Source organism: Cuculus canorus, chromosome 13, assembly GCF_017976375.1.
Source record: "Cuculus canorus isolate bCucCan1 chromosome 13, bCucCan1.pri, whole genome shotgun sequence".
NCBI classification, from domain to species: Eukaryota; Metazoa; Chordata; class Aves; order Cuculiformes; family Cuculidae; genus Cuculus; species Cuculus canorus.
Window position 1 is genome coordinate 195551 of NC_071413.1, and position 25966 is coordinate 221516.

A 25966-nucleotide genomic window follows, 5' to 3' on the forward strand; every position below is an offset into this window, starting at 1 on the left:
AGGAACCTTGGCGAAGGCTGTACGGTGCATCACTGCCATGACTGGGAGTTAACCTCCAAAGTTCTTTGTTTCTAAGCTTGTTCTTGGCTTACTGCCTCCCCTAGTAATCCTCTCACACAAATACTGTTCTGCCCAGATGCTATTTCCCTTGCAGATCTCTAGAGTACCTGTAGCAAAGGGAAGGGGAGATGTGCTGGCAGTTACTATCTCTTTTTTTCCCCCAGAGGACAGACCTGGCTGCAAGCTGCAGTGTTTTATTCAGCAGTTAAAGTAAACCACCTACATCGACCTCTGCAGATGAGGAGGAGCCCTTTGTCTACAGTAGTTCTTATCCACTCATCTGCTAGCCAAGTATTGTATTGTTCAAATAACTGTGGGATTTAGGGATAGCATGTTGCTCTGCCATGCCACAGAAATTTTAGATCCATTTGAGAAAAAGCAGCTTTTGAAACTCAGTTACTATGTTTTAGTTTTGGTACATCGCATCAAAGAGAAATTGAGGAAGAATTTACACCATTATTCATCTTACAATATAGTCTGCTACACACTAGCTGAGTCCCTTGATATTCCTCCCTTCTGATCCTTTATAACGTGCTGTGGTTCTGAGGCGAGTCCTGAACACCCCCCGCTGATGGTAGCACTGCTACAGGGGTCTGATGGATTCATCAGGGTATCAGTTACTGTCAAATTTAAAGTAATAATTTTTTCAGGAAGCATACAAGAAATGGAGTGAAAATTGTTTTCTAAGTGAGACTATAAACTGTTGAGCAGTGTGACAAGCATTTTGGTGTAGGAAGGAACATGACACTCCCTTCTTCCTACCCCATGTCTGACATTCAGAACACTATTGGCAGTGACAGTCTGTGCCGAAAAGCCAGACCGAAACATCTCAAACATCACCGACAGCTCTGCCACTGCCACAAAATGCAGTGAAATCCATAGTTAATCCAACAGAGTTGCTATCCCACATTAACACTCTCTGATGAGGAAATCTTTGGCCTCGAGCCAAATCGATGACAAACTTTAGTGGCAGAACACATACACCAATTCCTACCAAAATTGCCAGGTCTGTTTATCAGCTGCGCTACAACCCCGAATGCCCACACAGCAGCACACTGTACAGGCTTTTCTGCTGTTTACTCATCAACAAAAAGAGTGAGGTACAAGGAAGCAAAAAAGCACTTAAATCTGTTCTCTTAATTCTCTTACGCTCAGATTTACACATGCTGGCTATTGTGGCGAAACACTGTTTTCTAGACAATTTCACAGAAAGTGTTCAGGAATCCTTTAGAGGTGCTCTCAGCACTGTTCCACCAGAGGTGGCCTGTGGGAGGGATGGGCCTTTCACCCCTGACAGGGAATGCATGGACAAATTAAACACACTGTTCTTGGCCAACCAGCCCAACTACATTTTCAGCCCAGCAATGTGTGTTCTGCACAAGTAAGCAGGGAAATGCATCTTACCTCAGATTTCCATAATAAAAGCAAAACCAGGGAACGTTTGCAGCCTGCGCAGTGCAGATTGTGGGTTGAACTGCCATCTTTGTCTAAAGTTGTATTTAACAGACACTTCTAAAAATAATCACATTTTGAGTGTAACATAGATGACATTTACAGTTATTCCAGAGTAATTCCGTCTCGTATTTATAATGCAGTCTAAATAAATGCATGCTAGGAAATATTCTTCATTTTTTAAATATTCCTTAAAAAAAAAAAGCATTATTAGAAATAGTAGAAAATAATGGGTCATAAATACCAAAGCAGCTGAGCATTAACAGCATAAGCCAAGCAGATTATTGCTATTTCAAAAAGACATAATTTAAAAGCTAATTATTGGGGATTTTACTAAACTTTTTTGCCTGTTTTCAAATGGGTGACTTGGAAAAAATCAACCTTTCTGTGACATTTGAGAACTCATTTCTGTAGCATTGCTCCAGATCCCACAGAGTGTTTTTTATTGTTCTTTTTCAGAAAGCAGATGACAGAGAGAAGCGACAGGAGGCTCATCGGTTCCATTTTGATGCTATGTGACATGCCTTGATATTCATGAAGGAGCTGCTACTCATTTGCTTAATTGAAATACTAAATTACGATTTGTAAAATGATTACCATGACAATACTGCTGGTGTGCTATTTGTAAATTTTGCATTATTTGGTATTTATTTGGAAAGTATTAAAATTGTCTCATAAGGCCTTTCAGTTGCCAGACTGTATATAATAGCCCTTGGTCTTTATTTAACAGAACTGTACGTTTATTTTTCTTAGTAAAGGGATTGTATTGCATGTATCACTGTTTATGTCCCAGAAATTCTTTAATATAAATTCCTTAATAATATTTGATAGAAAGAAAGCTGTGTAAATTCAGTGAGCAGATACTCAGTACCAGGTGAATCGGACCGGTCATTTATAGATCTCCTGCAAAATAACCTGCATTCCTGAAAACTAAGCTTGAGAAATTGCTCGGACTACTTGATCAGTAGTTATTTTCATTGTACTAAATGGTGCTCATTCTGTGTGTATTTTCCTTGTTTAAATCCATGCGTACAGTAGTTAAAGAATTTAGGAATCAGAACTAAAAGATACCTGCAATGTTAATGCTAGTTTGGTAGCTCATCGTGGGATGGATGCAGTATTTCTGTGTGAGTTCCAGAGAGAAGACAATGCATTAAAAAATTACATCATAAAAATGTATCAGCATTACATAAACTGCTTTTATAATTCAACTATAGCCACATTTATTTTAGAAGGTCTGAAGTTGTTATGAAAGTAACTTTTTACTTCTGAAAAAAGGTATCGAGTTTCTTTGGGTTTGTTTTTAAAGAAGTTAAACACTTAGGAGTGGAAGGACAATAAGGACTGACTCGCTAACATTTACTGCCAAGAGATGAGATATACAAAGATTAAATTAAGAATATAATAGGATACTTGGAATAAGCACTGTAGTTCTCTATGTACACTACTATGCCCGAGTTTCCTAAGGCTGTGATGATAACATAAGGCGAGTGGCTCAACTATGTATGTTTAATAAAATAAACTAGCACACCCTTTCCCAACAAACTCCAAAGCGATGGCCCTATCCACAGCAGCCTCTCCTCCCAGCTGGCATCTGTCCTGCAACACTGCCTTTGCTTGCCAACAGTGGAGCAGGAATGAGAGTCAGGTACAAAGCTGAACAGCGTACATCCAGGCAAGTCACAGTGAGCTTGGTGCTGCGGCGGTGCTGAGTACTGACCTGCTTGTACAGCAGCACCAAGCCCGAATCTGAGCACCACTGGCCAGTCTGCCACGCTATGATATTTCACTCTATATTTCCAAGGTGAACTGATTGGCTGCCAACAAAGGAGACTTTCACATTCTATTACTGTTGCTATTCAGGATGGCATATTTCCTTAATGTACATCTTTAACATTGTTCTTACAGTGGCATGAAAAGGTAAGATTTTTTTACATAAATATGTAATGCTCTTCGAGTTGTTAAACCCCATCAATACAATTTGCTCCCTACAGCAAAAGTAATAACAGATTTCACAATTACGAGAAAGCACGATTCAGTAGAACGTCCTGTCTTGTTCAGATGGCTGAGAATATGGCTGAACGCATAATGCCACTGTGGCAACAAAGTTGTCTGTAGCCCTCCATCCCAATACAACAAACATAGATTGGCCTCCTTATGGGTCTTTTGGAAAAACAATTAGGAAAGAAATAACCTCATGCTGACATTTAAGCTGTTAACAAAACAACGAACTCTGTATCTTTTGCTTTAAGGTGTTCTGCATGCTCAGTAGTGAATCACTTTGTATACAATGTGTTATTGGCGCTTTAATAGCGTTCTTATAATGAAGTTTACCACAGTTCCAACTACTCCTAGCTTGGCTCACAACAGGACATCCGTGCTCTTGGGAATTACGGCATTAAATATTGTTAAACCTCTTGTCAAATGTTTCATGTCATACTTCAGTTTTCTATTCTATAAGCATCCAAAATGTGTTTGGGGGTGGTTATGACCCATCTAGCAGTAGGTTTAAGACAGCAAAATCAATTAGAAAGTGTCATTCCAGTTGATCGTCACAGCAGCTGAGAGGTGAGAAGCAGCTGTAGCTACACACATTTCAAAGCGCACCCAGCCCAGCCTTGGAAATGCTGGAAGGCAACTTCAGTGTGAAATCTCACCTAGATAAAAATACCACTAGTGCGCCAGCTGACAGATGGCTGCTGAAATACCATCTTTCTTTGTTCTCATCTTCCACAAGGAGCTTTAAAACCGAATCTTCCTACCAGATTTATCGGTAATGCACTATAATCCCCCAACAAAAGAACCAACTTTTCTGCTGCAGATTACTAGGCGTATTTTATACAGTATGAGATTGTTCTGGTGCTGAGGCCTGTGTTAAAAACAGCGCCTGCAGTTAATTGAAAAGTAATCACTAGAAAAGCACTGAGTCCATTCAGGACTCTACAACTACTCTCAAACAAATGACACTTAAATAGAACAGAAACCAATCCGTAAGTTTGTATTACGTTACAATCATCAGAGCTTAGTTTTGTTAAGACAATGTATAAAAGTATCAACGACAGAAGGAATTTTTTTAAATCCAGAAAATAAAATTGTGCTTAAAATAATCTCAAACTTTGCAAAGAAATGGTGCTAATTCTAAAGGAAAGGGCAGTACTTTTGATCAAAGACTCAGAAATACGTCCACATTTGGAATTGCTCTGAGAGCAACAATATACAATGACAGCATAAGCCGCACATCTGCGAGTTGATGCTGCTACCTGCATCTCCCATGCTGATGACACAGCCCTGTGAAAAGAACAGGATGGAAAAGCTACTGCACTTCACCCAGAGTGATTGCTCTGTTCGACCTTCTAGTGGACAAACAAGAAGTTCAGCCTCTCCGTTGCACTGACTGTAGCAGATCGTGTCTGTGCAATTATAACCAACCCGAACAGAGGACAGGAAATCACCAAGTTTTTTTCTCCCATTTCTTCGGTGAGACAACTGACCACAAATTATTCTCCTGAATTCAAATTCAGCTTGAGATCTGAGAATCAGGCTAGTTCTCTCATTTCTCACCATCATAAGTAATAAAAATATCTGACCCAAATTTTTCCATCAACTACACTCTGTATTTCAAAAGAAGGGGGAAAAAAGCATAATCCCCTGTCTCCTAACAATCTGTGCAATGGCACAGCCAGATTTTGTGCTGGTGTACCTGCAGAGATGATAAAAACCTGTGGATGATGCACAAATACAGTAGAAATCGTGAGTCTGGTAGATATTTTCACGAGTTACTGAGGTAAGCAATTTTGTTAGTAAAGAAAAAGACTGAAAAGTAGATTCACCTCATGAGAACTTATCTTTGTACAGGAGTTTTCACTATAGAATCTAACAACTCATCATATCACTACAAAAAACATGGTTAAGAGGTGAACAGAGAGAAATTGCTTTGTCTGCTGCTGGAATGCAACTATTTCAGAATTCATGTAAAAACTACTCTTTGAGAAGGACTGTATCATCTCTATTGGAAATTAAAAGGGCAATTTGAGGAAGCAGAATAATATAATTATCTAACTTGTGATTTTGCCAGAGCATCAAGCATTAATAGTTTAGCAAGCTTCTTAGAACTCTGAAATGGATCTCCAATACCCAAGACTATCACTACCAGACCTTGTCGGGTCTCGCCTGCACCCATGGCTGAGGAGTGCGGAGGAAGGAGTACCACCTCCCACCACCTGCAGTCATGCGAGGCTCCGCGCTGCTTGGGCTGATTGCTTGGCCAACCCTCCTTGCTTAGTTGCCATTAACTGACAATCACACTGACTTGAAGAGCCCGAAATATTTAACTGATCATCTGAAGCAAGAGAGTGACCTTTACTATCAGGATATGCTGACCTTTGAACATTGCAGAAAGGATTTAACATTCAAACATATAGCAGCAAACCCGAAGGAAATCAGAGCTTTGTCTCTCATAACAATGTTTGAGACTGCAGTGAGCGGCCCTGCTCCTTAAGCAGAGAGAATCACAGGTCACCATTTTGTACCTAATTTAGTTTGCAAAACCTAGTGAATCTAACGAGGGGGTTCCAAACAGCCTCCGCAGAGCGCCTCAGCTCAGACAGCCGAGCTCCATGTGGTACCTGAACGTTCAGACTTTAATCATCGTGCACGACTGCGGCTAGGAGAAGGCCCGAGTTAGGCAGAAAATGTGCCCTCCTGGCTCCTGCTGGAGCGTGCTCTCGGGAGAGCCGTGGTGGCCATGCCCAGCCCTGTGGCAAGTGGACGGTCCCAGAGGGCTCGGCCCGCTCCTGCCCGCTGTGCCACGCTTTGCAACACGCTCCACAAAGACCTCAACGCCTCCTTATCTCGGTATTCTGGGATCCTGAGCTAAAGCTCTCGGCCTCGCCTGACCAGCAGCTCTAGGGAAGAGACGGAATACCCGGAGGCTGGTGTCGCCTCCGGGAGCGCTGACAAATCCCGACCGGGCTGACGGGTGTGGCTGCGACCGCACTAGCAGCCCCGCGGCTCGGGGTGCCCTGGCCCCGCGGCCCTGCGACTCGGGGTGCCGGCGCCCTGGCTCGGAGTGCCCGGCCCCGCGGCGCCGCAACCCCGGCGCTCCCTCCCGGAGCGGGGTCCGCCTCCGCAGGCATCCCAAGGCTCTGGACGCACCGGAGCCCACCCTCGCTCCTGCTCCGGGGAGGGGCGGGTTCGCCGGGCGGGGCGGGGGGCGGGCAGACGCGTGCGAGCGGCTCGGCGGGCGGGCGCCCCGCACATCTTCGGCGAGCTCGGTGCGGCGGGGACCCGCGGGGCCGCGCCCGCTCCGGATGGGGCCGAGCGCGCCCCGGGCGAACCGCAGCCGCGGGGCCCCCGCGGGGGTTGCGGACGCGTGGCGCCGCTGATGGCCGCGGGGCGCCGAGGGACGATGGCTCCGCACAAGCTGTGCTCGGTGCTGGAAGGTAGGGGCGCGCGGGGCGGGGGGCGCGTCCCGGGCCCTTTGTCTGCGCGGCAGCCGCGGCGCTGCTTCTGCCGCGGGGCTCGGGGCACGCGCGAAATTATTCCGTCGGGGCGTTATGGAGCATCCGCTCGCGCCGCTGAAGCCAGGGAGGCGTTATTGCGGAGCAGAGAACTGTGCTGATGGGCGCCGGTGTCCTCCCTCCGTGTGGAAGTTACCTGGAAGTCTATTTTAAATCCAGAACGTTTCCAGCCGCCCATAAAATCTCGTGTGCCTGGCCCGAAGGGCGGATGTCTTGAGGAGTTAATAAATATTTTTAATTTATTAGCGTAGTAATTGAGAGACAGAAGCTGCTTGCTCGCAGGAGATGTCTCTGTAGATCGGTGTTAGCCGCCCTCTGAGTGCAGGTGACACGGAATCATAAGGCTGACATCGGGGAGAAAGGGCTGTTAGAGGCTTTTCCCTCTTCCTCTTTAAGTAACATAGGTAAATACCGTAAACGGCTATAAAGCTACTTTCTACATCTGCAGATTTAATTACACTTCAGAAATATGTGATTGCTGCCAATTTGACTGTGCAGGTTTTCTCCTGAACAGACCTCATGCTAATCTGTTATAATCACATTAGTGTCCAGGTAAAAAGTCACTCTCCAGCAAGTGTTTTTATATTATTCATAGTCTATAAATTGCACAAAGCCATTAGTCAAAAGCTGTTAGTATTCTAAATGCGTCACTTCCCATGACTACAGAAACAACCTATCATTACTTAGCATCATACACTCCTTTTTGTCTCTTCTTTGCTAGAAGTATTCACGTAGTCCAATTATTACATCTAATCACAAAGAAAAAAAAAAAAGATGTCTATAAACAGACACATAGATTTAATCCCAAAAGGAAGCTGTTGGGAATAACACTCAAAGTAAGCCTCAGAATTTCACAAGTTGCTTCTCAAGTTATGCGTGGAAGCTCTCCCTACAGTGGCAGTGATTCTTTTCTCTCCGCACCAACACCTTGGTGTGCAGAGCTGGGAGAGTTGTGCTAAACCGTGTAGAAAGGATCATGAAGCTCAGCGTGTTGTGAAAAGTCATACAGCTTTTAATAATACTTAAAAACAGTTCAATCCTCTGTTCTTAACAAAGAGTGCACGTACACGTTTCTGTCATCCACCAAGGTCATATTTTTTGGCTGTGTGGCTCGGGGCAGAGGAGAGCCCATCGTACTTGCGTGGGGCATTTCAGATTTCTTCTGTTACACTTGTTCAGAACTACCCTGTGTTCTTCCTCGGGCTTCCCTAGTAAGGGCTGATTTACATAAACTTGTTAATGCCATTCTTGCTGCCTCCATCCAGAGTGTTCAGCAAGACTTTATCCGTCTCCCCCTGAATCCCATTGCCTCTCACTGACTGCTCTCGTCTTGCTCTGCTGGCTGACTGGAAGCGGTGGTGGGCTGTGGCGATCACTGCCGGTGCTGCTGGCATGGAGCCCACCCAATGCCCGCCTGCTCTCAGTGGTGTGTGCAACCCGCTGGAGAGCAGGCACTCGCTGTGTTTCAGTGGGTGACAGACAAAGCCTTTGCCTCCCGCCGTCACCAGTTCTCAATGAGATTTTGAACAGGCTAGAATAATTTTTCTTTAATCCTAGTGCAGACTGCGAGTTGCAGCTGCTCTACAGCCATAAAGCACTACGACCCTCTGCTTCACAAGAGAAAAGCAGCTGCTTTCTTCACAAAGCCTTGCTCCTATTGGCAGTAAATGTGTCAGTCTTGCATTTCCTCTGCTGTTCCCCCAAAACAGTTTGCTAAGAGCTTGTTCCCATTCTTCCAATATGCTCCATGTTTCATTTCCATATGGTATTACTTGGTTAAAAACCCCACAAAGCCCTAAGTTAAATCCTGATGTACGCTGGTTTAGGACCATTTCAGTTATCATATTGGATTAACTTAGCCAGAAGGAGAATTCTGTAGTCTCTGTCCTGATAATTCAACCAGCAGCCAGGGCTAGAATAAATTACTGCTACTTCTGGAAAGTTGACATTCCTAGCCTTCCAGTGAGCTGCAGAACTGCTTCCAACTCCAGCAGGTTGCAAGAATGGGGGAGTACTATGATTAACTTCTTGCCATTCTGCTTGTGCCCCTCATTTGCCTTTTGGCATGATTTTAACAGCTAATTTCTCACAAATAAGTAGTGTTAGGAAGTAATGCTTCCTTCCGTACAAAAGCTAGGAATTATGCCTCCTGTTTCCAAAATCATAAGGTGCAACAATGGCCCAAAAAGCTGAAAACAAGCAGAGAAAAAAAAAAAAAAAGGTAATTTAAAAAACTTAATGGTTTCTTGTTTTGTCGTCTGAAGCCAAAAGCAGGGTCCTGTTTGTAGATGCTGCAGAGGCCCTACCAAAGGCAGTATCCAGTATAACTCAGAATTTCATTTTTTACTTTAAGACATTATCTACTTGCATCCTTTTCTGCTGCACTGAGAAAATGCCGAGCACCAGCTTGCACCACTGAGCAGTTAAGCAGGAGTAACTGGAGTGAATAGGATTCAAAAAGCTGCTATGTTACAAGCAAGGAAAGTATTTGGTGGTATGTTTATGCCTTGCTATAATACATACACAGACTTAATATGCAAAATGCAGGTGCCTGAAGTAGCGTAACTTCAAACACAGTAATTCCCTGGTTTTCCTAAGGCATAGTTGACAATGGCTGCTAACATTTCTACTGCACAAGTTACAATTACATTGATATTAATAGAAAAGTTCCGTGTATAAATCATGTATATAGTTGTGGCTGGAGTACAGAGTAAGACTGGATTGAAGTAAGGGGCTATTAAATTATGTATCCGTATCTAATGAAAAAGCTAAGATTTTCAGCTTAAACTCTAAGGTTTAATTCACAGAGAGATATTAGACAGAAAAATTACTTCAAAATGAAACTTCAGAAGCTATTCATTATTTATGAACCTGTCAGAAATTCACAATATAATTCATGGCAGGAATGGTGAAGAGGATGGATAAACATCTGCAATTATACCAGCAATTGCACTTACTCTTGTGCATGTTGTTTATGTACGAAGCAGGTTACACATGTGATGGACATGCTTATCTGGACTGAAGCAAAAGTGTAATTACAGTGTCTTGGACACGGGGTTCTAGCACAGCACAAAGGCTTGCTGCTTTTCTGCCTTATATACTCCAATTTGATTTTTAATGAACGAAAGACTTCTAGACTTGAACAACTTAAATAGCTGTCTGGTTCTGTTGATATGTGACAGACAGCTGCTGCCTTCAGTACTACAAGTGCTTGGGGTCGGGGAGTATAAAGTTTTCCACCAAAAACCAGCAGCTAACTTTTCGTGAAAAAAAAAAACACCTGTATTTCCTATAGTTATCTTTGTGCTTCATTCCATTTTTGGTTATTCAAAAGTTGACATACCATGCAGGAGGAAAGGACTACCAATATGTTAACAGTATATCTCACAAAACCTCCTTCTTTACTATACAATAAAGTCCATGAAGACAGAGAAATCTCTTTTTAAGGGACTGAAAGTAAGGAGCTAGAAAAAAGATTAATTTATACTCTGTGCACAAATTGCTGTCAGACATGATAGAAGACAGTAGAACTTTTAACATTGATTCCATAATCGACATTTCTGAAAAGATTTTCACTGAAAAATACACTATATTTGTAATAAAGATCAAGATATGAATAAGTTGTGTAGAATCTGATCTGTTTTTAAGTCAAAAGTATCACTGTCCCAGTGTTCTCGGAATCAGTAATCTCTGGCCAAGATTTATTCAGACTGGTCATGTTCAGGAGGGTCAGTTCTGTCAGCTCCAGGGAAACCGTCTGAACTCTTAAGGCAGCGCATGTATTTTAATAGAGTTTTTGGAACCCCTCATCAACGTGGCGTGCACATGCAGCCTTCTCACCAGTCTCCTGCTGCACACAGCTTGGAGATGAAAAAAGATCTTCTGTAAAAAAGGGAAACCTTCTGTTTAAAAAATGAAAGGTATCATTCTTCTGGCAGAAATTTGGCTGGCAGACGTACCAGGAATGGATTATAAGTCACAGGATGTGGTAAAACGAAGCAGCCCACAGCTGCCTGCAGATCTCTAATGGAGGAAGAGATCAGAAATGTTAGATGTTGTGAGCAAACCTGGAGGGGACTCTGTCAGTCCACTCAAGCATGAAGTGTTCTGCAGATGATTTTGTTGAAAAGGACATGGGAGAACTGCATTTATTTCCTGAATCAGTTAACCTGGTTTCTCTGCAGAGATACAGACTCACAATTTGTTTCTTTGGCAATCTTAAAGAGAAAGATCCCTACTGGAAACAGCTGGAGTGCGATGAAACTGTTATATCTGAGAGCAGACCTGAGAGCATTCAGCTGTCCTGCTGGCATGCTAATGGCTAACAAGATCTGGATCTCAGAAAGGTGCTAGAGCCACTGTTAATAGCTGGTGGGGCCCACTTCTGCCATCAGGCTTTTGTGAGGAGGATTAAAAACAGGGTGTCAGCTCTGCTAGCATGCTCTGGGTAAGATTTAGAAACAGCTAAAATACATCTTGCCTGATGCACACCTTCATCTCTGTTACTTTATTCTGTGGCAATCGGGCAGTGTACTGCAATACAGAGAAAGCACTGGAGCTGTGAATAGGCTAAGTTGTAGGCAGCCACCTTAGCTGCAGTGATACATTACCGATCTGCAAATGTCCTGGTGGGTCCACGAGTGATTAGGGAATATACACAGACTAGGAACGGAAAGAGCATGTGGGATTTGGAAACTGCTGTGTTTTCATCAGCAGCAATAGAATTGTTTGCCTAAAACAGCAGCAACAGATGCAATCCAGTATTCCTTTTATCAATTAGCAAATGTCACCAAATGCTGAGAAGAGAGAGAAAAATCTCTTTCCCTGGAATTTACAGTTTGTGCTTCTGAGCTAAAAATGGCTTGAATGAGAATTAGCTTTCAGAAAGAAAAGGAGGTGACCATCCACACAGAATTACATAAAATCCAGAGTGTCTGTTTTCCTTCCCCCACTCTTCCTCATCGGTCTGAACTGCAGAAATTCTTTACCGGTCAATCGCTTTGAATTTGTGCAGCACCTAATCACGGGACCTGCCCTTAATCAGAGTCCTTAAAAGCAACCAAAACACACATAAGTAATTTACGTCTTGGCCAAGAATAAGAAGGGATATGACATCACAAATGTCCCCACCACATGAATAGCTAACATTAATGCTTAGACACATGTGGGGAGAAAAATGGATGCAAAGGCTGGGGTACTGCGATTAGCAGTTGCTGAAATTAATGTGAATCTTAGCTCACAGGGCAAATTAGGAGCTAGGTTTAAGAATAGTACATGGAAAAGAATTCATTCCCATAAGGCAAAACGTAGTCTATAATTAAGATCGAGCATTTGTTACTCTAGGCTGAATCTGCCAGAAAGGAGCAGGCATCCTGGCAAGATTTTCTAACGTGCATAGCTTGTGAGCTGCCAGTTACTGTCTGTTTGGACTGTGTGTGTACAAGGTGCTGCCTGATATAGGGAGCACAGCGCAGAGATAAAACAGGGAATCCTGCTTTAAGCAGTGTCTGTCATCTTTATCCCTAGGATTCTGATTACCGCTATACTAAGAATGTGTAATTCTCTAAATGACTAAGTCTTTGTTTAAAAAAAACAAGTGGAATTTGTCACTCGGTTTCTCAGTTGTGCATGACTGCTCCCCAGTTTTATCCCCAGCTTGCCGTGCATGTGCAGATCCCCCACTTGTCATTGCAGAAGACAGGCGCTGCTCTTGGAGCCACACAGCAAATCAGGTCCGTTCTCTTTGTAGTAAGGATCCCTAGAGCATGCAGAAAGAGCAGGCAAAAGAGATACCATAGGGAGCTCAAAGCAGCACTGAATCCCCTGAAATCTGAAGAATGCATATTGCCAGCAAGTACAAGCATCTGCCAGATCTGCAGCCTAAAGGGGTTGTTTTTCTGAACAACATACTGATTTCTCAATATTAGGTTGAGCCCCCATTTACTGAAAAATTGACTATATTATTCTCATTTTTAAAGAGAAACAGGAGCCACTGATTTGTGAATCTCTATATACTTCAATACACACATTAACAAATATTTTGCAGCTTAGATTGTTTATAGAGAATTTAAAGAAATGCCAGCAAAGAAAATCTTGGCTCCTGCAAGCAATGCTTAGTTTATTACATCAGTTCAGGGGATTCTTCGATATTATTCCATAAGCCTATTTCAACAACAGGGTAGTAATAAGAATTTGCAATGTATTGTTAGTGTCTTCACTCTTAAAAATTTATACAGCTGTCTCCAGGCTATGTGATCTAAAATGTTTCATGCAAAGAAGCGAAGAAAATGAAAAATCAATTCTTTTAAGAGCAGACAGAAACTTGCTGCTTTTTCTCTATTTCTAGTTAATGTTCATGCAGGTAAAAGCTGTCGGATCTTTAAACAGCAGTACAAAAGCACGCACTGTAATTCGTGGAATAGAAGTCTGTAGCATATACCAGATTCATGAATAAAAGAAGCCCCTCTTAATCTGCGTGCCCCAGTGGCAGTGCTGCTGTTGGCTTAGTGACAGATAGGATGCACATCGTGAAGCAGAAGCTCACTGTAAGGTGCAGGAGCACTAACTCTACTATATTCACGAGCTAAAGATATCTCAGTTTATCCAACCATCCTCCCATATTTCAGTATCCTTTAGCAGAATTCTCACCATGCTCCTCCACTAAAACTAAAGCGATCCCACTACCCTTCTGTCTCTTTGCTGTTCAGTGCAGTCAGCCCGTCCCACACTGTGTGCAGTTGCTTGCAGTAGCAAGGACAGTTGTAGATGCTTACTCCTCCTGTTTCCTCTACCATCAGTGCTAAGTCTGGGGTTCTCTTCCATCCACACTGAGGAACAGGCATATCTCAGGAATGGACTTCAGAAAAGGAAAAAAGGAGGAGCAGAGAAATACTGTGTCCCACTGCGAGTTCAGATGCATTATAACGGTCTGAATTTCAGTTTATCAGAAATAACCGGATCATTCTTCCTCCTTGTGAAACTGCAACAAGACATTTAGTGAGAGTAGCTTGGTATCTGCTATATGTTGGAATTGCTGTCTTTGTCCCCACAGCGCAGCACCAGGACGTTGGGTCAGCACTAGCTCTCCACTGCACCATCCCACAGGATCTGTCTCTTCTCTAGACATCTTCCTTCTTCTTACTAACTCCTGCGGTCCAAATTGGTCTTTGAAATTCAACAGTATCTTTGCAGGAAGTGGTATGGATTTAGGACACCAAGCGATTGCTTTGTTGTTTTTAAAATGCACACAAAAATGGGTTAATGGATGCAGTCTGAAAGGTCTAAAAATATCCTGACTGATTTTATTCTTTTTTTTTTTCCTTTCATCCTGAACATTGATAGGGTTATTGTCGGCCAAAACCCCTCCCTTTGGTATCCTACATTACACTGTGTTGTGTAAGTGCATGCCGCTTAAGGCTGTACCACTGTACCTCAGGCATGCCTGCCTGGTGCTCTCTGGAAGAACAGACACGAGTCCTCTCTGCACCTCTTTGCCAGTAGAGTCACAGCGATGAGGACAGCTCCCATACAGAGCACTGGTCAGAGACACCTCTTGTCTTTGTCATGCTGTCACCCGGGATAAAAGTGATGGCAAAGAAAGGCCCTTCAACGTTTGCTACCTGAGCTGCTTTGAATACATCTGGAGGGCTGTCGAGAGGATGAGAAGGCCAGGGAACAAAGAGAAGGTAGCCCACACTTATTGTATCCACTCATCCATTTAACATGACAAAAGGAAGTGAGCAAGACAAATATTCAGCCCATTTATCTTCTGTAATTGCCTGCATATCCATGCTATTCTGCAGGCTCCATGTGCTGTTCTTTTGCAGTTGCACACCGCACACCAAACACTGCTCTGGACTATGAACAGAAATGGCACAGGCTTTAGAGAAGGCCAGTCAGACTTCCTGAGTCCATTTAGGAGGCTCGTTGCTGTATCCACTATGGTTCAAGAAGGGAAATCGCTGGCTAGTGTAATTGAACGTCTATTGCATGTTGTCTCTGTCTACAAGAGAGCACAGTCACTGAAATAAAGATGGGCACTGACTGATACTCTAAAGGTGAAAAAGAATAAAACAGGTAAATTGGAGTAGTGCTGGCCTTAGTAGATATTTGTACTTAAAAAGCCCAAACATACAAAACTCCCAGTTACTTGAAAATTACTATCTGCGTTAATTTTTTTTTAGTCAGGAACTGTTATTTTACTCATAATTCTGTGTTTGTTTGCTTTAAGAAAAAAAGACAAAGCCCATTTCACATTTATAGAGGCAGCACAAGTTATAAAGAGATTGCTGTGTCCTTGCAGAATAGAGGGTCGGCATAGCTCGTCATTAAGAAAGGTTAGTTCAGTAGAAGAACATACTGTGCCCTGATTTACATAGGATTGTGGAAACTGCATTTACTTTAGTGATAAAAGCCAGCCTGGAAGCGTTGCTCCAAAACCAGTGTAGAAAAAACCAGAAAAAAAACATAGACAACTTTGTAACCACTATTAAGATTCTCTGCTAGAGACAAGCAATCCCAGGAGTACAAATGCATTATAAGGTCATGCACTCAAACTCAGATCTTAGAGTACACTGTTTAAACATGGGAGCTCCAAAAATGCAACTGCAACTCATTTTGAAATCGTAGCTTCTACATAGGAAATATTAAAAACTAAAAATATATGAAAACTAATGTCAACCATATGTTAATAAAGATGGGATATTGGTTTATTTTATTTGCATTAAAGACGATTGAACATCCATAACTTGAAGACCAGTAATGGATACAAGATACTTTCTACTGAAGGATGAATTTTCAGTCTCAAGTGAGTCAGAAGGGATTAACAGTTGATAGGATGTATTGAAATAATGACAGTTAAGAAGTATAATTTTCAGTATATTAATACTGATGAAAATACAGAATTATTGTGAAGATGGAAACTGCAAAACTACCTAAGTCTTTAACCTACTATCTCATAATGCAAGACTCATATGATATTTTAGAACAGAACTCAGCTTACAAGGGAAGAGCAGTTGTTGGTCAGGAAGGTCTCGTAACAGTACACAGTCCCTTTTAACACAGGTATTGAGGAGAAAGGACAGCAGAAACATACATAATAAAAAATGGACACTTTCAGGGACAGACTTTGATTCCTTTTTCTTTCCCGAAGATATCCTGTCTCTGCCCACATTACAGCAGCATCTAGACAGGTTCGGTCGAGATCAGGGCAGTTAGTGTGTACTAACTCTGGAACTCTCAAAAGGGCTGAAAGTCTTAACAGCCACACTGGGAAAATCACAGATAGGGAAAATGTCATTTCAGCATGAACCATTGAAATGCCTGAGCGATGAGAGGGGAAAACTGGGAAAATAAGCTTCTTGAATGTGACAGTAAAATTGTTGCTGAAGTCTTTCTTTTCCTGCAGTGGTGGGGAATTGGCCGTCTGTCTTAGCAGAGAAAGGACACGGGAAAGGCCATACCTGGTCAAATCAAAAGTGCATCTAGCCTGGTATCTTCTTTTGCAGAGCTATAAAAGCTGAAAGGGTATAAAAGCAGAGAAGATTATACTTGCCCCAAATACATTCCCAAACTTCCAACAATTTATGCTTCAAGGGGTCTCTGAAACAGAATTTTCTACCTGAAGGCTACATTTTCTGAAAAAAGAAATCTTTATTTTCTTTGAACATGGCACCTGCTAGCTGGGTCTGATAGCCTGTTCCTCTGCTGGAAGAGACAATGAATAGTTGCTCTCTATTCACCATCTTAGTGGCACTCATGACTCTGTAACTCATATCCTGTCTCCCCTCAGCCAACTCCTGTCCAATGCAGAGTCCTGACCTGCTTAGCCAGTTCTCCGAGGTGTGTGTCCAGAATCGTGGAGATAAGATGGACGCAAATGAAAGATTTGCAGAGTGGCATAATTGTATACTCCATTCTCATTTCCCATCCTAGTAATCCCCTAATTTTGAGGAGGCAAAGCATTTTAGGAAAATCTGGACATTAAGCCTACTTCAAAACTGTTGCTGAGTAGTAGAATGTGGAATCTTTAACCTTTGCTGTTCAAACTGATGCTTCTTGGGTACAAGGAAACTGTAGTCAAAAGGCCAAAAGCAGAATGGTCTGACAATTTCTTTTTAGGGAGGGAAGGAAAGAATGAAGAAAGGAAGCAAGGCTGGCTGGAGGAAAGAGTGTAATAGAAACTAGAAACAGGTCCAATATTTAGTCAGTTCAAATGTAGAAATAAACAGCAAAGTACCAGAAGCTGAGACTAACACGACACTCCAGGAAACCAGTGTGCCTGCAACAGCGTACATCCTAACACAGCTCCAAGCACATCCTTAGAATCTGTATCTGCTTGCTGTGGCAGCACCCCAACAAACAGTCTTGCAAGCACAGTCCTGCAGTGCTCCTGAAATCCCTGTCAGGATAAGACTGCCATGTCTCCTATGGTCTAGATAAATTTATTAGAAGCTGAAGAAGTCTTTTGTATACATTATGCAAGTGGAGTTTTATGATAAATATGGTTCGATATAGCAGTGAAACATTTCATTTCAGGATACAGAGGTTATATAGAAGATGGATACCATGCAGTTTTATCAAATGCTCTAGAAAATATTCTTATCGTCCCCTCAAACAACACACTGCTGTTCTCATAGATGGTTTCATAAGGAGCTTGGAAGGAGAACCAACAGTGCACTTAGACTGCTCTGGTTTCCTGGAGTGGAGATGTTAAGAAAGCACATAAATGAATAATGCATTTTTGTATGTTCTCCATTGTTTTGGTCAGTGACTCTAGGATTTGCATGGATTGAAACTACAGAAATTTGTCTATAATGATGAACTAATGATGTTTTTCCTGTCCAACTTCTCTCGTCAGTGTTGCTAGTAACCGTCCTCGTAGTGGAAGGGATTGCCGTTGCACAGAAGACACAAGGTATGATTTTGGTTTGATGATTTTCTTTAAAAAAAATAAGTTTTATAATTTTGAATTAAGCAATATAAGTGAAAGAAAGTATTTACATTCAGGTATTAATAACTCTTGAATTACCAGCATGAATCTCAGAATTTCCTATTTTCCCCCTGTTTACTGCATTTTTTTCTAATGAACAAAGCCATCCACTCACAAAGAACATGGAAGTTCACTAACCCACTTAAAGTTCTATCGGTTTAGACCTTAGAGATGGGGGAAAAAAACCACAGAAATTCATGTTTTCTATATCTGACAACAAGCTTTTCAAATAGTCCACCCACAAACAGTTTTGAAGCCTGCTGAGTGGGGAAGGCATCAGATTCACGAACCTTATTTTCTCATATGTGGGATTAACCCACACTTAGGAGAGAAGAATTCCTTGAACTGACACCTACAGAATTTCCTTGAACAATTTCTGCAGAAGAGACTAAGTTTTCACCCACATAAATCAAAAAGCTGCCAAGATAACAGTGGAAGTGGTGTAATTTCCTAGAGGCAGCTACAAGTTGTATCAGTATGAACTCCCTCTCAACGGTCTGCAAAGAGAAACTGCATAAACGCCATCATGAGAGCACCCTGTGAGATTCAGGCAAAACATAGCAGAAACTACACATCCTGTGTCTTACTCTCTCCAGTTCTGCTGATACCAAGGAAAAGGGCCAAAGTTACTTCCGAAGAATGTCAGACAGATCGTACTATTCCCAGCTCCTTTCTCCTTGGATAAGGAAATCCAAACTACCAGAGCTCCTATGAATGCTCCATTATGGTGCACTGGCTTAGTAAACTGCAGTCTCAGTTAGAGGTCGTGTTTTCCTGTTCAGGCAGGAGAGGAGCGATCTGAAATAAGAGCCACAGCTACCAGTGTAATCTACCTATCCCTATGAATTGTATTAACTACCATTGCTGTATTTAGTATATTTAAATGGTATAACACATTGTCTTATGTGCATTCTGTATTCCAACAAATTGTTGTAAATACATGTTCAACCCAAGAGCCATGTAATTGAATAAACTCTGGCATCAGGGACAAAAATAGCAAAAGCTAACAAACATTTTGAATTATATTCTCATAGTAATGGAGAAGACGTAAGCCATAAAACAATGCTGCTGTATTGGCAGCTGCTGTGACTATTTGGCTTAGGAAGAAGAGCATCAACAAATCTAAACTGGTTTTGGGTAAAAAAAAATTACTTCCCTGTATTCCCTTCCGAAGAGTTCTGGAGATATTTGATACTCAAAAACTGATATCTTTAGGATATACCACATCGCTAAATTAAATGTAAAATTTTTCTGGATAGGTAGTAACGTGTGGTAAAGAAGAGGATTTTCAACTAAAATAAATTACTTATTTTATAGGATATGTCTAATGTCAGTGGTTTACTCTTGCAAAATCAAATTTGCACGCTTGCATGAGAAATTTATTTGATTGCTTTTTTTTTCACTTAAGGTGGGCAAAATATTGGAGTAAATCGCATTCCTCCTACCCAGTGTGACAACTGGGTACGGACCAGTAACGGAGGACATTTTGCTTCGCCAAACTACCCTAACATGTACCCACCAAACCAGGAGTGCATCTATATCTTAGAAGGTACACGCTGTATTTCTATTTCGCTGTTGTAATCTTGCTGTTAGACGGATAACCTTGAACAGTTAAAACTGTCATTTTACTGTACAGTCCACTATTGTATAGCCATCTTGGTAATATAATCAATTCTGTATTCTTTTGCTTGAACAAGCAGCTTAAATTTGCTCACTGAAGTAATAATAAAAAGTTGATAGAAAATGCAAACATTTGGGAATTAGCTATGCAGAGTAAGACATACCCTCATAGCCAGGAAAAGCAGCATCAGATATACTTTAACCTAGGAAGGCACAGAACTATTGAGATAAATATTGTAGTTTGTTATGTTAATGTCACTCGCACTATTGCTGATGATAAACTGCAAAAGATGGTTGAAGCCCAGCTTCACATTTACCAGACCATGCTGTGTTACTCTTAAGTCTGCCTCAGAAGGAAAAATCTTTATGCTGTCCTTTACTAATAAAAATGGCACATCTGACTGCATTAGCACTGTACTAAAAACATGGAGATCTATTAGCACAGCTGAGGTCACTATTGAAATAATGTGATGAGAACAAAAAAAATTTCATTAAGTAGAATAAAACTACACTCCAATGAGAATATCTTGGATAAAGGCTGCAAGACTTGGAATACACTAATTATTTTTTCCTCCTATTTGAATGCACCCAAAACCCACTGAAGTCAGCTAAAAACATCTGTCAGCTTAATCATCAGATTCATATCAGTTAACTGAAATATTCGAAGTAATACATTCCAGTGAGTTTTTATTTGTACAGTATCGCTCTGGTTCGTAGATGCCCTCACTTTTGCTTGTATAATGCACATCTGAAGTTCCGCATCTTCCCTGCCTGGGAAGGCACGAGAGAGCAGATACCCTGTCCTGCTTCAGTATTCAGACACACCAGATCCACTGCTGGATCTCCCTTGTGCAAGGCAGTGCCCTTGGGGCATGGAATGCATTTCCAGGCCTCGGTCCTCACAGTCCTTGCACAAAAACATTGTGTGCGCTTGAGTGAGACCGAGGTCCTGCACCGTTTCTAGCCAAGGCGGGCTCTCTCCTGCAGACCACTGCTGTAATGTGAAACAGCTATAAATGTGTCTGACTTGTGCATGAGGTCTCAACAGAGTGCTGGAGACATACGTGTTAAGTCCTCTCTGCACTCAGAAGCAGCAGACAGCCTGTGGTTCTCTGATGCTGTCATTCCCAATACCTGTTAGTATCTGAAAGTTCACATAGTTCAATAGATGACAAGAAGGAGAAATACTAAAGCTATGCCTGCAATATAAGGTCAGGGTTCCAAAATACAGATGTGGAAGTCTGGTCACAAAGCAGCTGTAGCTGCAGCTTGTCAGGATTAGGGGTCTGATCCAAACCCTGACGTTGGACTGTCGCTGGTTCAGACTTGCCAACATCTGCAGGCACCTGCATGTTCTTACTATGAAGCATATGAAGCATTTACACTTCTCAGAACATTCCAATGAAAGACGTGTCTTGCCAAAGGATCTTAAAGTTGTTTGGGCTTACCGTTTAGGAAATACACCAGCAAGTAGCTTTTTGGATCTTTTCCATTCTTTTCTGCATCCCTCAATGTTTTTTCCATTTTTTTATGTACTTTGCTTTCAGGGAGTACTAGTTTTAATTTATATCTTAAATTTAAACCTTGATTGAATACCTTTGCATATATGTTACTATCTGTTAAATGTGCTGCATTACAGTTGTATCATCGCTGAATTTTCAACAGTAAAGATCAGCAAGCAAAAAAAAAAATCCATACATTCCATAATAAAGTATCTTCTGCACAATCATCTTTTGGATTTTTATTACAGTGTATCTGAGGTTTTGTAGAAGACTGCCAGATGTATTCTGGGAAGTTTCCAGTCGCTTTTTTATCTTGCTGTCTTAGAGGCCTGTCTCTTCATTATTTCATGTCTTCTTATGGTTTTTATGTAGATCTTCACTTAATCTTTTCCTTGATTTTTTCTATGTAGCTGCTCCACGGCAAAGAATTGAGTTGACCTTTGATGAACCTTATTATATAGAACCCTCATTTGAATGTCGGTTTGATCATCTGGAGGTTCGAGACGGACCTTTTGGTTTCTCCCCTCTCATTAATCGCTACTGTGGTCTGAAAAGTCCTGCATTAATTAGATCAACAGGGAGATTTATGTGGATCAAGTTTACTTCTGATGAGGAGCTGGAAGGAAAGGGATTTCAAGCAAAGTACTCGTTTATACCAGGTAAAGACACCTAAAATTCTGACCGAGTTAATGGCTATCTGCTCCCATTGAACTTTGTGGATGTGTTTGTGCTGGCCATCTAGAGCTCTATTTCATCAAGTGCTTATGATGGCAAAGAGACAACGCGATAGTGACAGCCTTGCTCCTGCTAAACCCACAGCATGCTCGACTGAAATCACTTTGGAAAGCTTACTGAAGGAACTAACAGGTCTGTAGTTTGCTAATGAAGAAGTCAGTTGATCTTGTTCATGCTGAAGGCTTTAGCAGCTTCCCTCTGCGTTACTCTTTACTTGTACCAGTTTCACCAGTGGTTGTAATGGAAAGAGCATTTTCACAGACAAATAGCTGGCACTTCCAGCAGTCTTTCTATTAAGAATATAAGGCACTATGACAGAAACACCTGAAGCAAATCTACAATAGCACCTCCAGACAGAGGCAAAATATTTTAATCTCCATTCCAAAGAGCCAGAGGAAATACCTATATAATACAGGCACCAGCTCTCAGTGTAACCAGATTTGCTCAAACCACAGGCTCCGGCAACAGAATTGTTCTTTGCCAAAAGTACTGTGTAATTTACAGGGTCTGAAGGAGAGAATAATCTGCAAACAGTGCCTTCAGACAGACTGAAAGTACATCTGCTCTGTGGGGCCACTTAGAACTGGCAGGGCATTCTTTTTACAAGAAAATTTGACCTGATGTCCTCGTGCACTGCTTGGCTGCTGCGCTTCATAGACACTATATGGGTAGTTATCAGTGATTTATTGTCCTTGGGGACAAAAGACAATATACAAATCTCAGCTCCACTACGACTGGAAATGTATACACAGGCATAACTTCTTAATGCCATCTTTACCCAGCTGGTCTTTACCCCAGAGCATGTGAGAACACTACACATGAGTATATATTACTGCTGATAGAAAAAGCATTTTTACCATTGATCTGTTCTTCTTTCTATTCTTTATAAATGGCAGTTAGTGACTTCAAAGTGTTAATGTATTTTACTAAATTACTCCATTTCAAATTGTTCAGAACTAGACAGACAGAAGTCTGACAGAAATGATGCACACATAAAGATCCCCTCCACCTTAGTAAAGCTCCAGTGATTTCAGTGAAAACTGGCACAGGTAAATTCAGAATGTAAGGCAGGAACAAAATACTGAATAGTAATTTTTGGTGTTATGCTGGAAATCTGAGCTGCCAGCATAGAATTACCTTATTCAGATGAGCTCAATCTTTGTGGAATAATGTTATAATCTAAAAAGAATTTGTCTCTGTACCTTCCAATTGGTTCAATAAACTTCCTGGCAAATTGTATTGTGACATAATAAAAAATGGACATAATCTTCAGATTATACTAAACCTTGAAGTGATTCTCAAGCATTGACAGCCCCTGTGATTCATGACTTCTTTCTATTACAGATCCTGACTTCACTTACCTAGGAGGCATTTTAAATCCCATTCCAGGTCTAGTATCACAGTAACAAGTTTTTTATACATGAAGTTTTAAATTAATATCATCCTGCATTTGACAGCAAGGTATATCTTTTCCCTAGACTGCCAGTTTGAGCTCTCAGGAGCTGACGGAATAGTACGTTCCAGTCAAGTAGAACAAGAAGGAAAAACAAAACCGGGACAGGCAGTTGACTGCATATGGACAATTAAAGCTACTCCAAATGCTAAGGTGGGTTTTATTCATATCATTCAGCACAGAATGGGTTTCCAAGTCATTGGTAACAGGCGATAGTCACTAGCTGTGATTTACATAGCATCTAACTGAAGTGAATCACATATCAGGAGCTTAGGAAATCCAGATAGAGGATTGTTTCTGAAATTAAACTCATACAGCAAGTCCACAGCTGTTGATAAAATCCTGTTCATGATTCCCAAATACAATAGCCACAACCTGCTTAAAAAAACCCCAGCAGTTACACGTTTCAGAATCATATGCTAGTTAATTATTTATGAGCTATGCTGAAGAATATATATTTTTCTCCATGTAGCACACACATGTGGCTTTGCTTCTGTGTGTGTTAAAGCACATCCCAGTGTTTGCATGTACATAAAAGTTAAAAAATTATGTTGAGCAGTAGCTGCTAAGATGACAAACCTACTCTGCCTTCTTACACATTCCCAATACTTTAATAGCCAGCCTTGTTTCCCCACCTTCCACATTAGTTGTAAACCAGCAAACTCAAAGATGGTAATAAGAGCACAAGACAAGAAGGAAACTAAAACTCCACTAATATATTTGAGCCTGTGAGGAAGTGGCTCAACTCCCAGGAGCCCTGTACCAGTCTAAGTAATAGCAGCAGTTCTTCCAGAAACAATAATAAAACCATTTTCTCTCTGTTGCCACTTGAGTGCACCAGGTCTTATGCTTAAGCATTTTAATAAATTATTGAATGCTGCTGGAAGGCAGAGTTACAGTTGGGTCAGTCCTGAGATTAGATCATCATCCTAAATTATTGAGTTAAAACATTACAGAAAAATAATTCTTAAGAGTTCTGGCAGTGGTTTCACAAGCTTCAGTTCTGGCAGAATTATGATGGTAAAATCCATTAGATCTGATATGGTGCATCTCTTGAGAAAAATAAGCATGGATATTGTTTATTTCCTCAATTTGATTTTGTAACAAAAATGAGGGTTTAAAACTGACACAACTTCAGTAATGAAAGGATTTTTTAAATCTGCGTAACAGATATTTAATAGATTACCTCCAGATTTCAGAAGATTACCAGAATAATCAATATAATCTGAGAGTGAGGACCTGCTCTATTTACATGCCTAACACACCACAGGGAGCTTCTGCAGAGATGAGCTCCTTTAATGGAATTATTCCTTTGTTTTCATACACAAAATACTTCTGCTAAAAGTGCGCTGATTTATTTGTAGCTTCCATTGTAATTCCACAGCAGATAGATTAAGTCAATCATCAAATGAAAATACCATCTCTCAGCCCAAATACGAGCATGTTTGTGAGATGAGACACCAAGGGAAGACAGGTTCTGAGAATTTCTGGCAGTAAACCTAACGAAGTCAGCAGGAAATAACAATACATATACACATACACACTCTGAAAACCACAAAACAGCGAGATGATAGGGCACAGGCTGTGGCTTTTCACAGCATGTGCATGGGGAGACAGTGCTAGCAACCTGCCTCTGGAAAACGCCAGGAAGGAGGAGCCACGGTGTGCAAGCATGGGTGTCACCTGTCTCTTCCCATGCTCTCCCATGTTTCAGCACAGCCTGAGAAGTGGGGCGGGAGGGTGGGTTTTTTTCCACACACAAAGTTGGTTGGTTTTGGTTTAGTGAAGGCTTTGGCAGTAGTGAATGCTAAAGCGAGAAACGGCAGAAAGGCAGAAAAATACATAATACAGCAGTAGAGCGCTTGGTATTCCCTGCTTCCTGAACTGAACCAGAGTGTGAGGCTCCTGTCATTAGGCAGATGGAGGAGAGGAAAGTGTGAACTCTGCTCAACAGACCTGCCTGTAGAGCCAGGCTTATCTGAGGAGCACGCTGCTGCCTTCACAGAGATGAGGAGCGCTTCTTTTCCCGCAGAGTACACTGCAGCCTCCACACAAAGAGATTCCTTCTCTGTCAAACTAATGGTGGTCTGGGGATTTCTGAAGTTTAGAGAAGGGCTGCGCAGTGTGCCGAGGTGACTTAGTTACTGGAACTTGGAGAATCTCAGTGCAACCACTGAAGAGACAAAAAAGCCCCATGATCCTTTCATATAAATCTAACTGAATTACAACTTGAGCAAGTTTCCTGCTCCAGCAAAGTAAACTTTTGCTTACTCCTCAAGTGCCATCTTGTTTTTTTCATTTCGCTGATGTGTATGTTCGAATGGATACACTGCCTGTTCTTGGATTAGATTTCTGCTTTTGGAGGGGTTAAGATTGGCTTGAAGTTATTAAGTCCTCCTAGATAGCCACCTTACTTTTCTCCTGCTACCACTTTTATTCAGATTACTCCTGACTTTGTGGTTTATGTCTTCTGTAACATAGCAATGGCTCAGTAATTAGCTTTTATTCTGAAGCAACCAACTTTAATTTCCTTATTCTACTTCAGAGCTTTTCTAAACTTTTTTTTTGAGTTTTCTCAACTACTTCCCTTATATTTTAACATTGGTTTTATGAATTAAAAAGACCAATCAAATAC

General features: G+C 41.5%; 2 protein-coding genes and 1 long non-coding RNA gene across 3 annotated transcripts in view; 2 read left to right on the top strand and 1 right to left on the bottom strand.

The window, feature by feature from the left end:
• ITFG1 (integrin alpha FG-GAP repeat containing 1) overlaps window positions 1–3955 on the top strand; it is a 70324-nt gene extending 66369 nt beyond the window's left edge. Inside the window, 1 exon segment of the mRNA XM_009557058.2 lies at window positions 1972–3955. Within this exon segment, the coding sequence (XP_009555353.2) occupies window positions 1972–2031 (60 nt within the window). The 3' untranslated portion in view covers window positions 2032–3955.
• Window positions 1–25966, bottom strand: part of LOC128853524 (uncharacterized) — a 114720-nt gene that overhangs the window by 66131 nt on the left and 22623 nt on the right. The gene's annotated exons all lie outside the window — the stretch shown is intronic.
• NETO2 (neuropilin and tolloid like 2) overlaps window positions 6732–25966 on the top strand; it is a 33511-nt gene continuing 14276 nt past the window's right edge. The window contains exons 1-6 of the mRNA XM_054079107.1: window positions 6732–6953; window positions 17890–17946; window positions 19430–19570; window positions 21554–21802; window positions 23223–23267; window positions 23357–23484. Coding sequence (XP_053935082.1) covers window positions 6896–6953; window positions 17890–17946; window positions 19430–19570; window positions 21554–21802; window positions 23223–23267; window positions 23357–23484 — 678 coding nt within the window. The 5' untranslated portion in view covers window positions 6732–6895. The remainder of the gene's footprint in view (window positions 6954–17889; window positions 17947–19429; window positions 19571–21553; window positions 21803–23222; window positions 23268–23356; window positions 23485–25966) is intronic.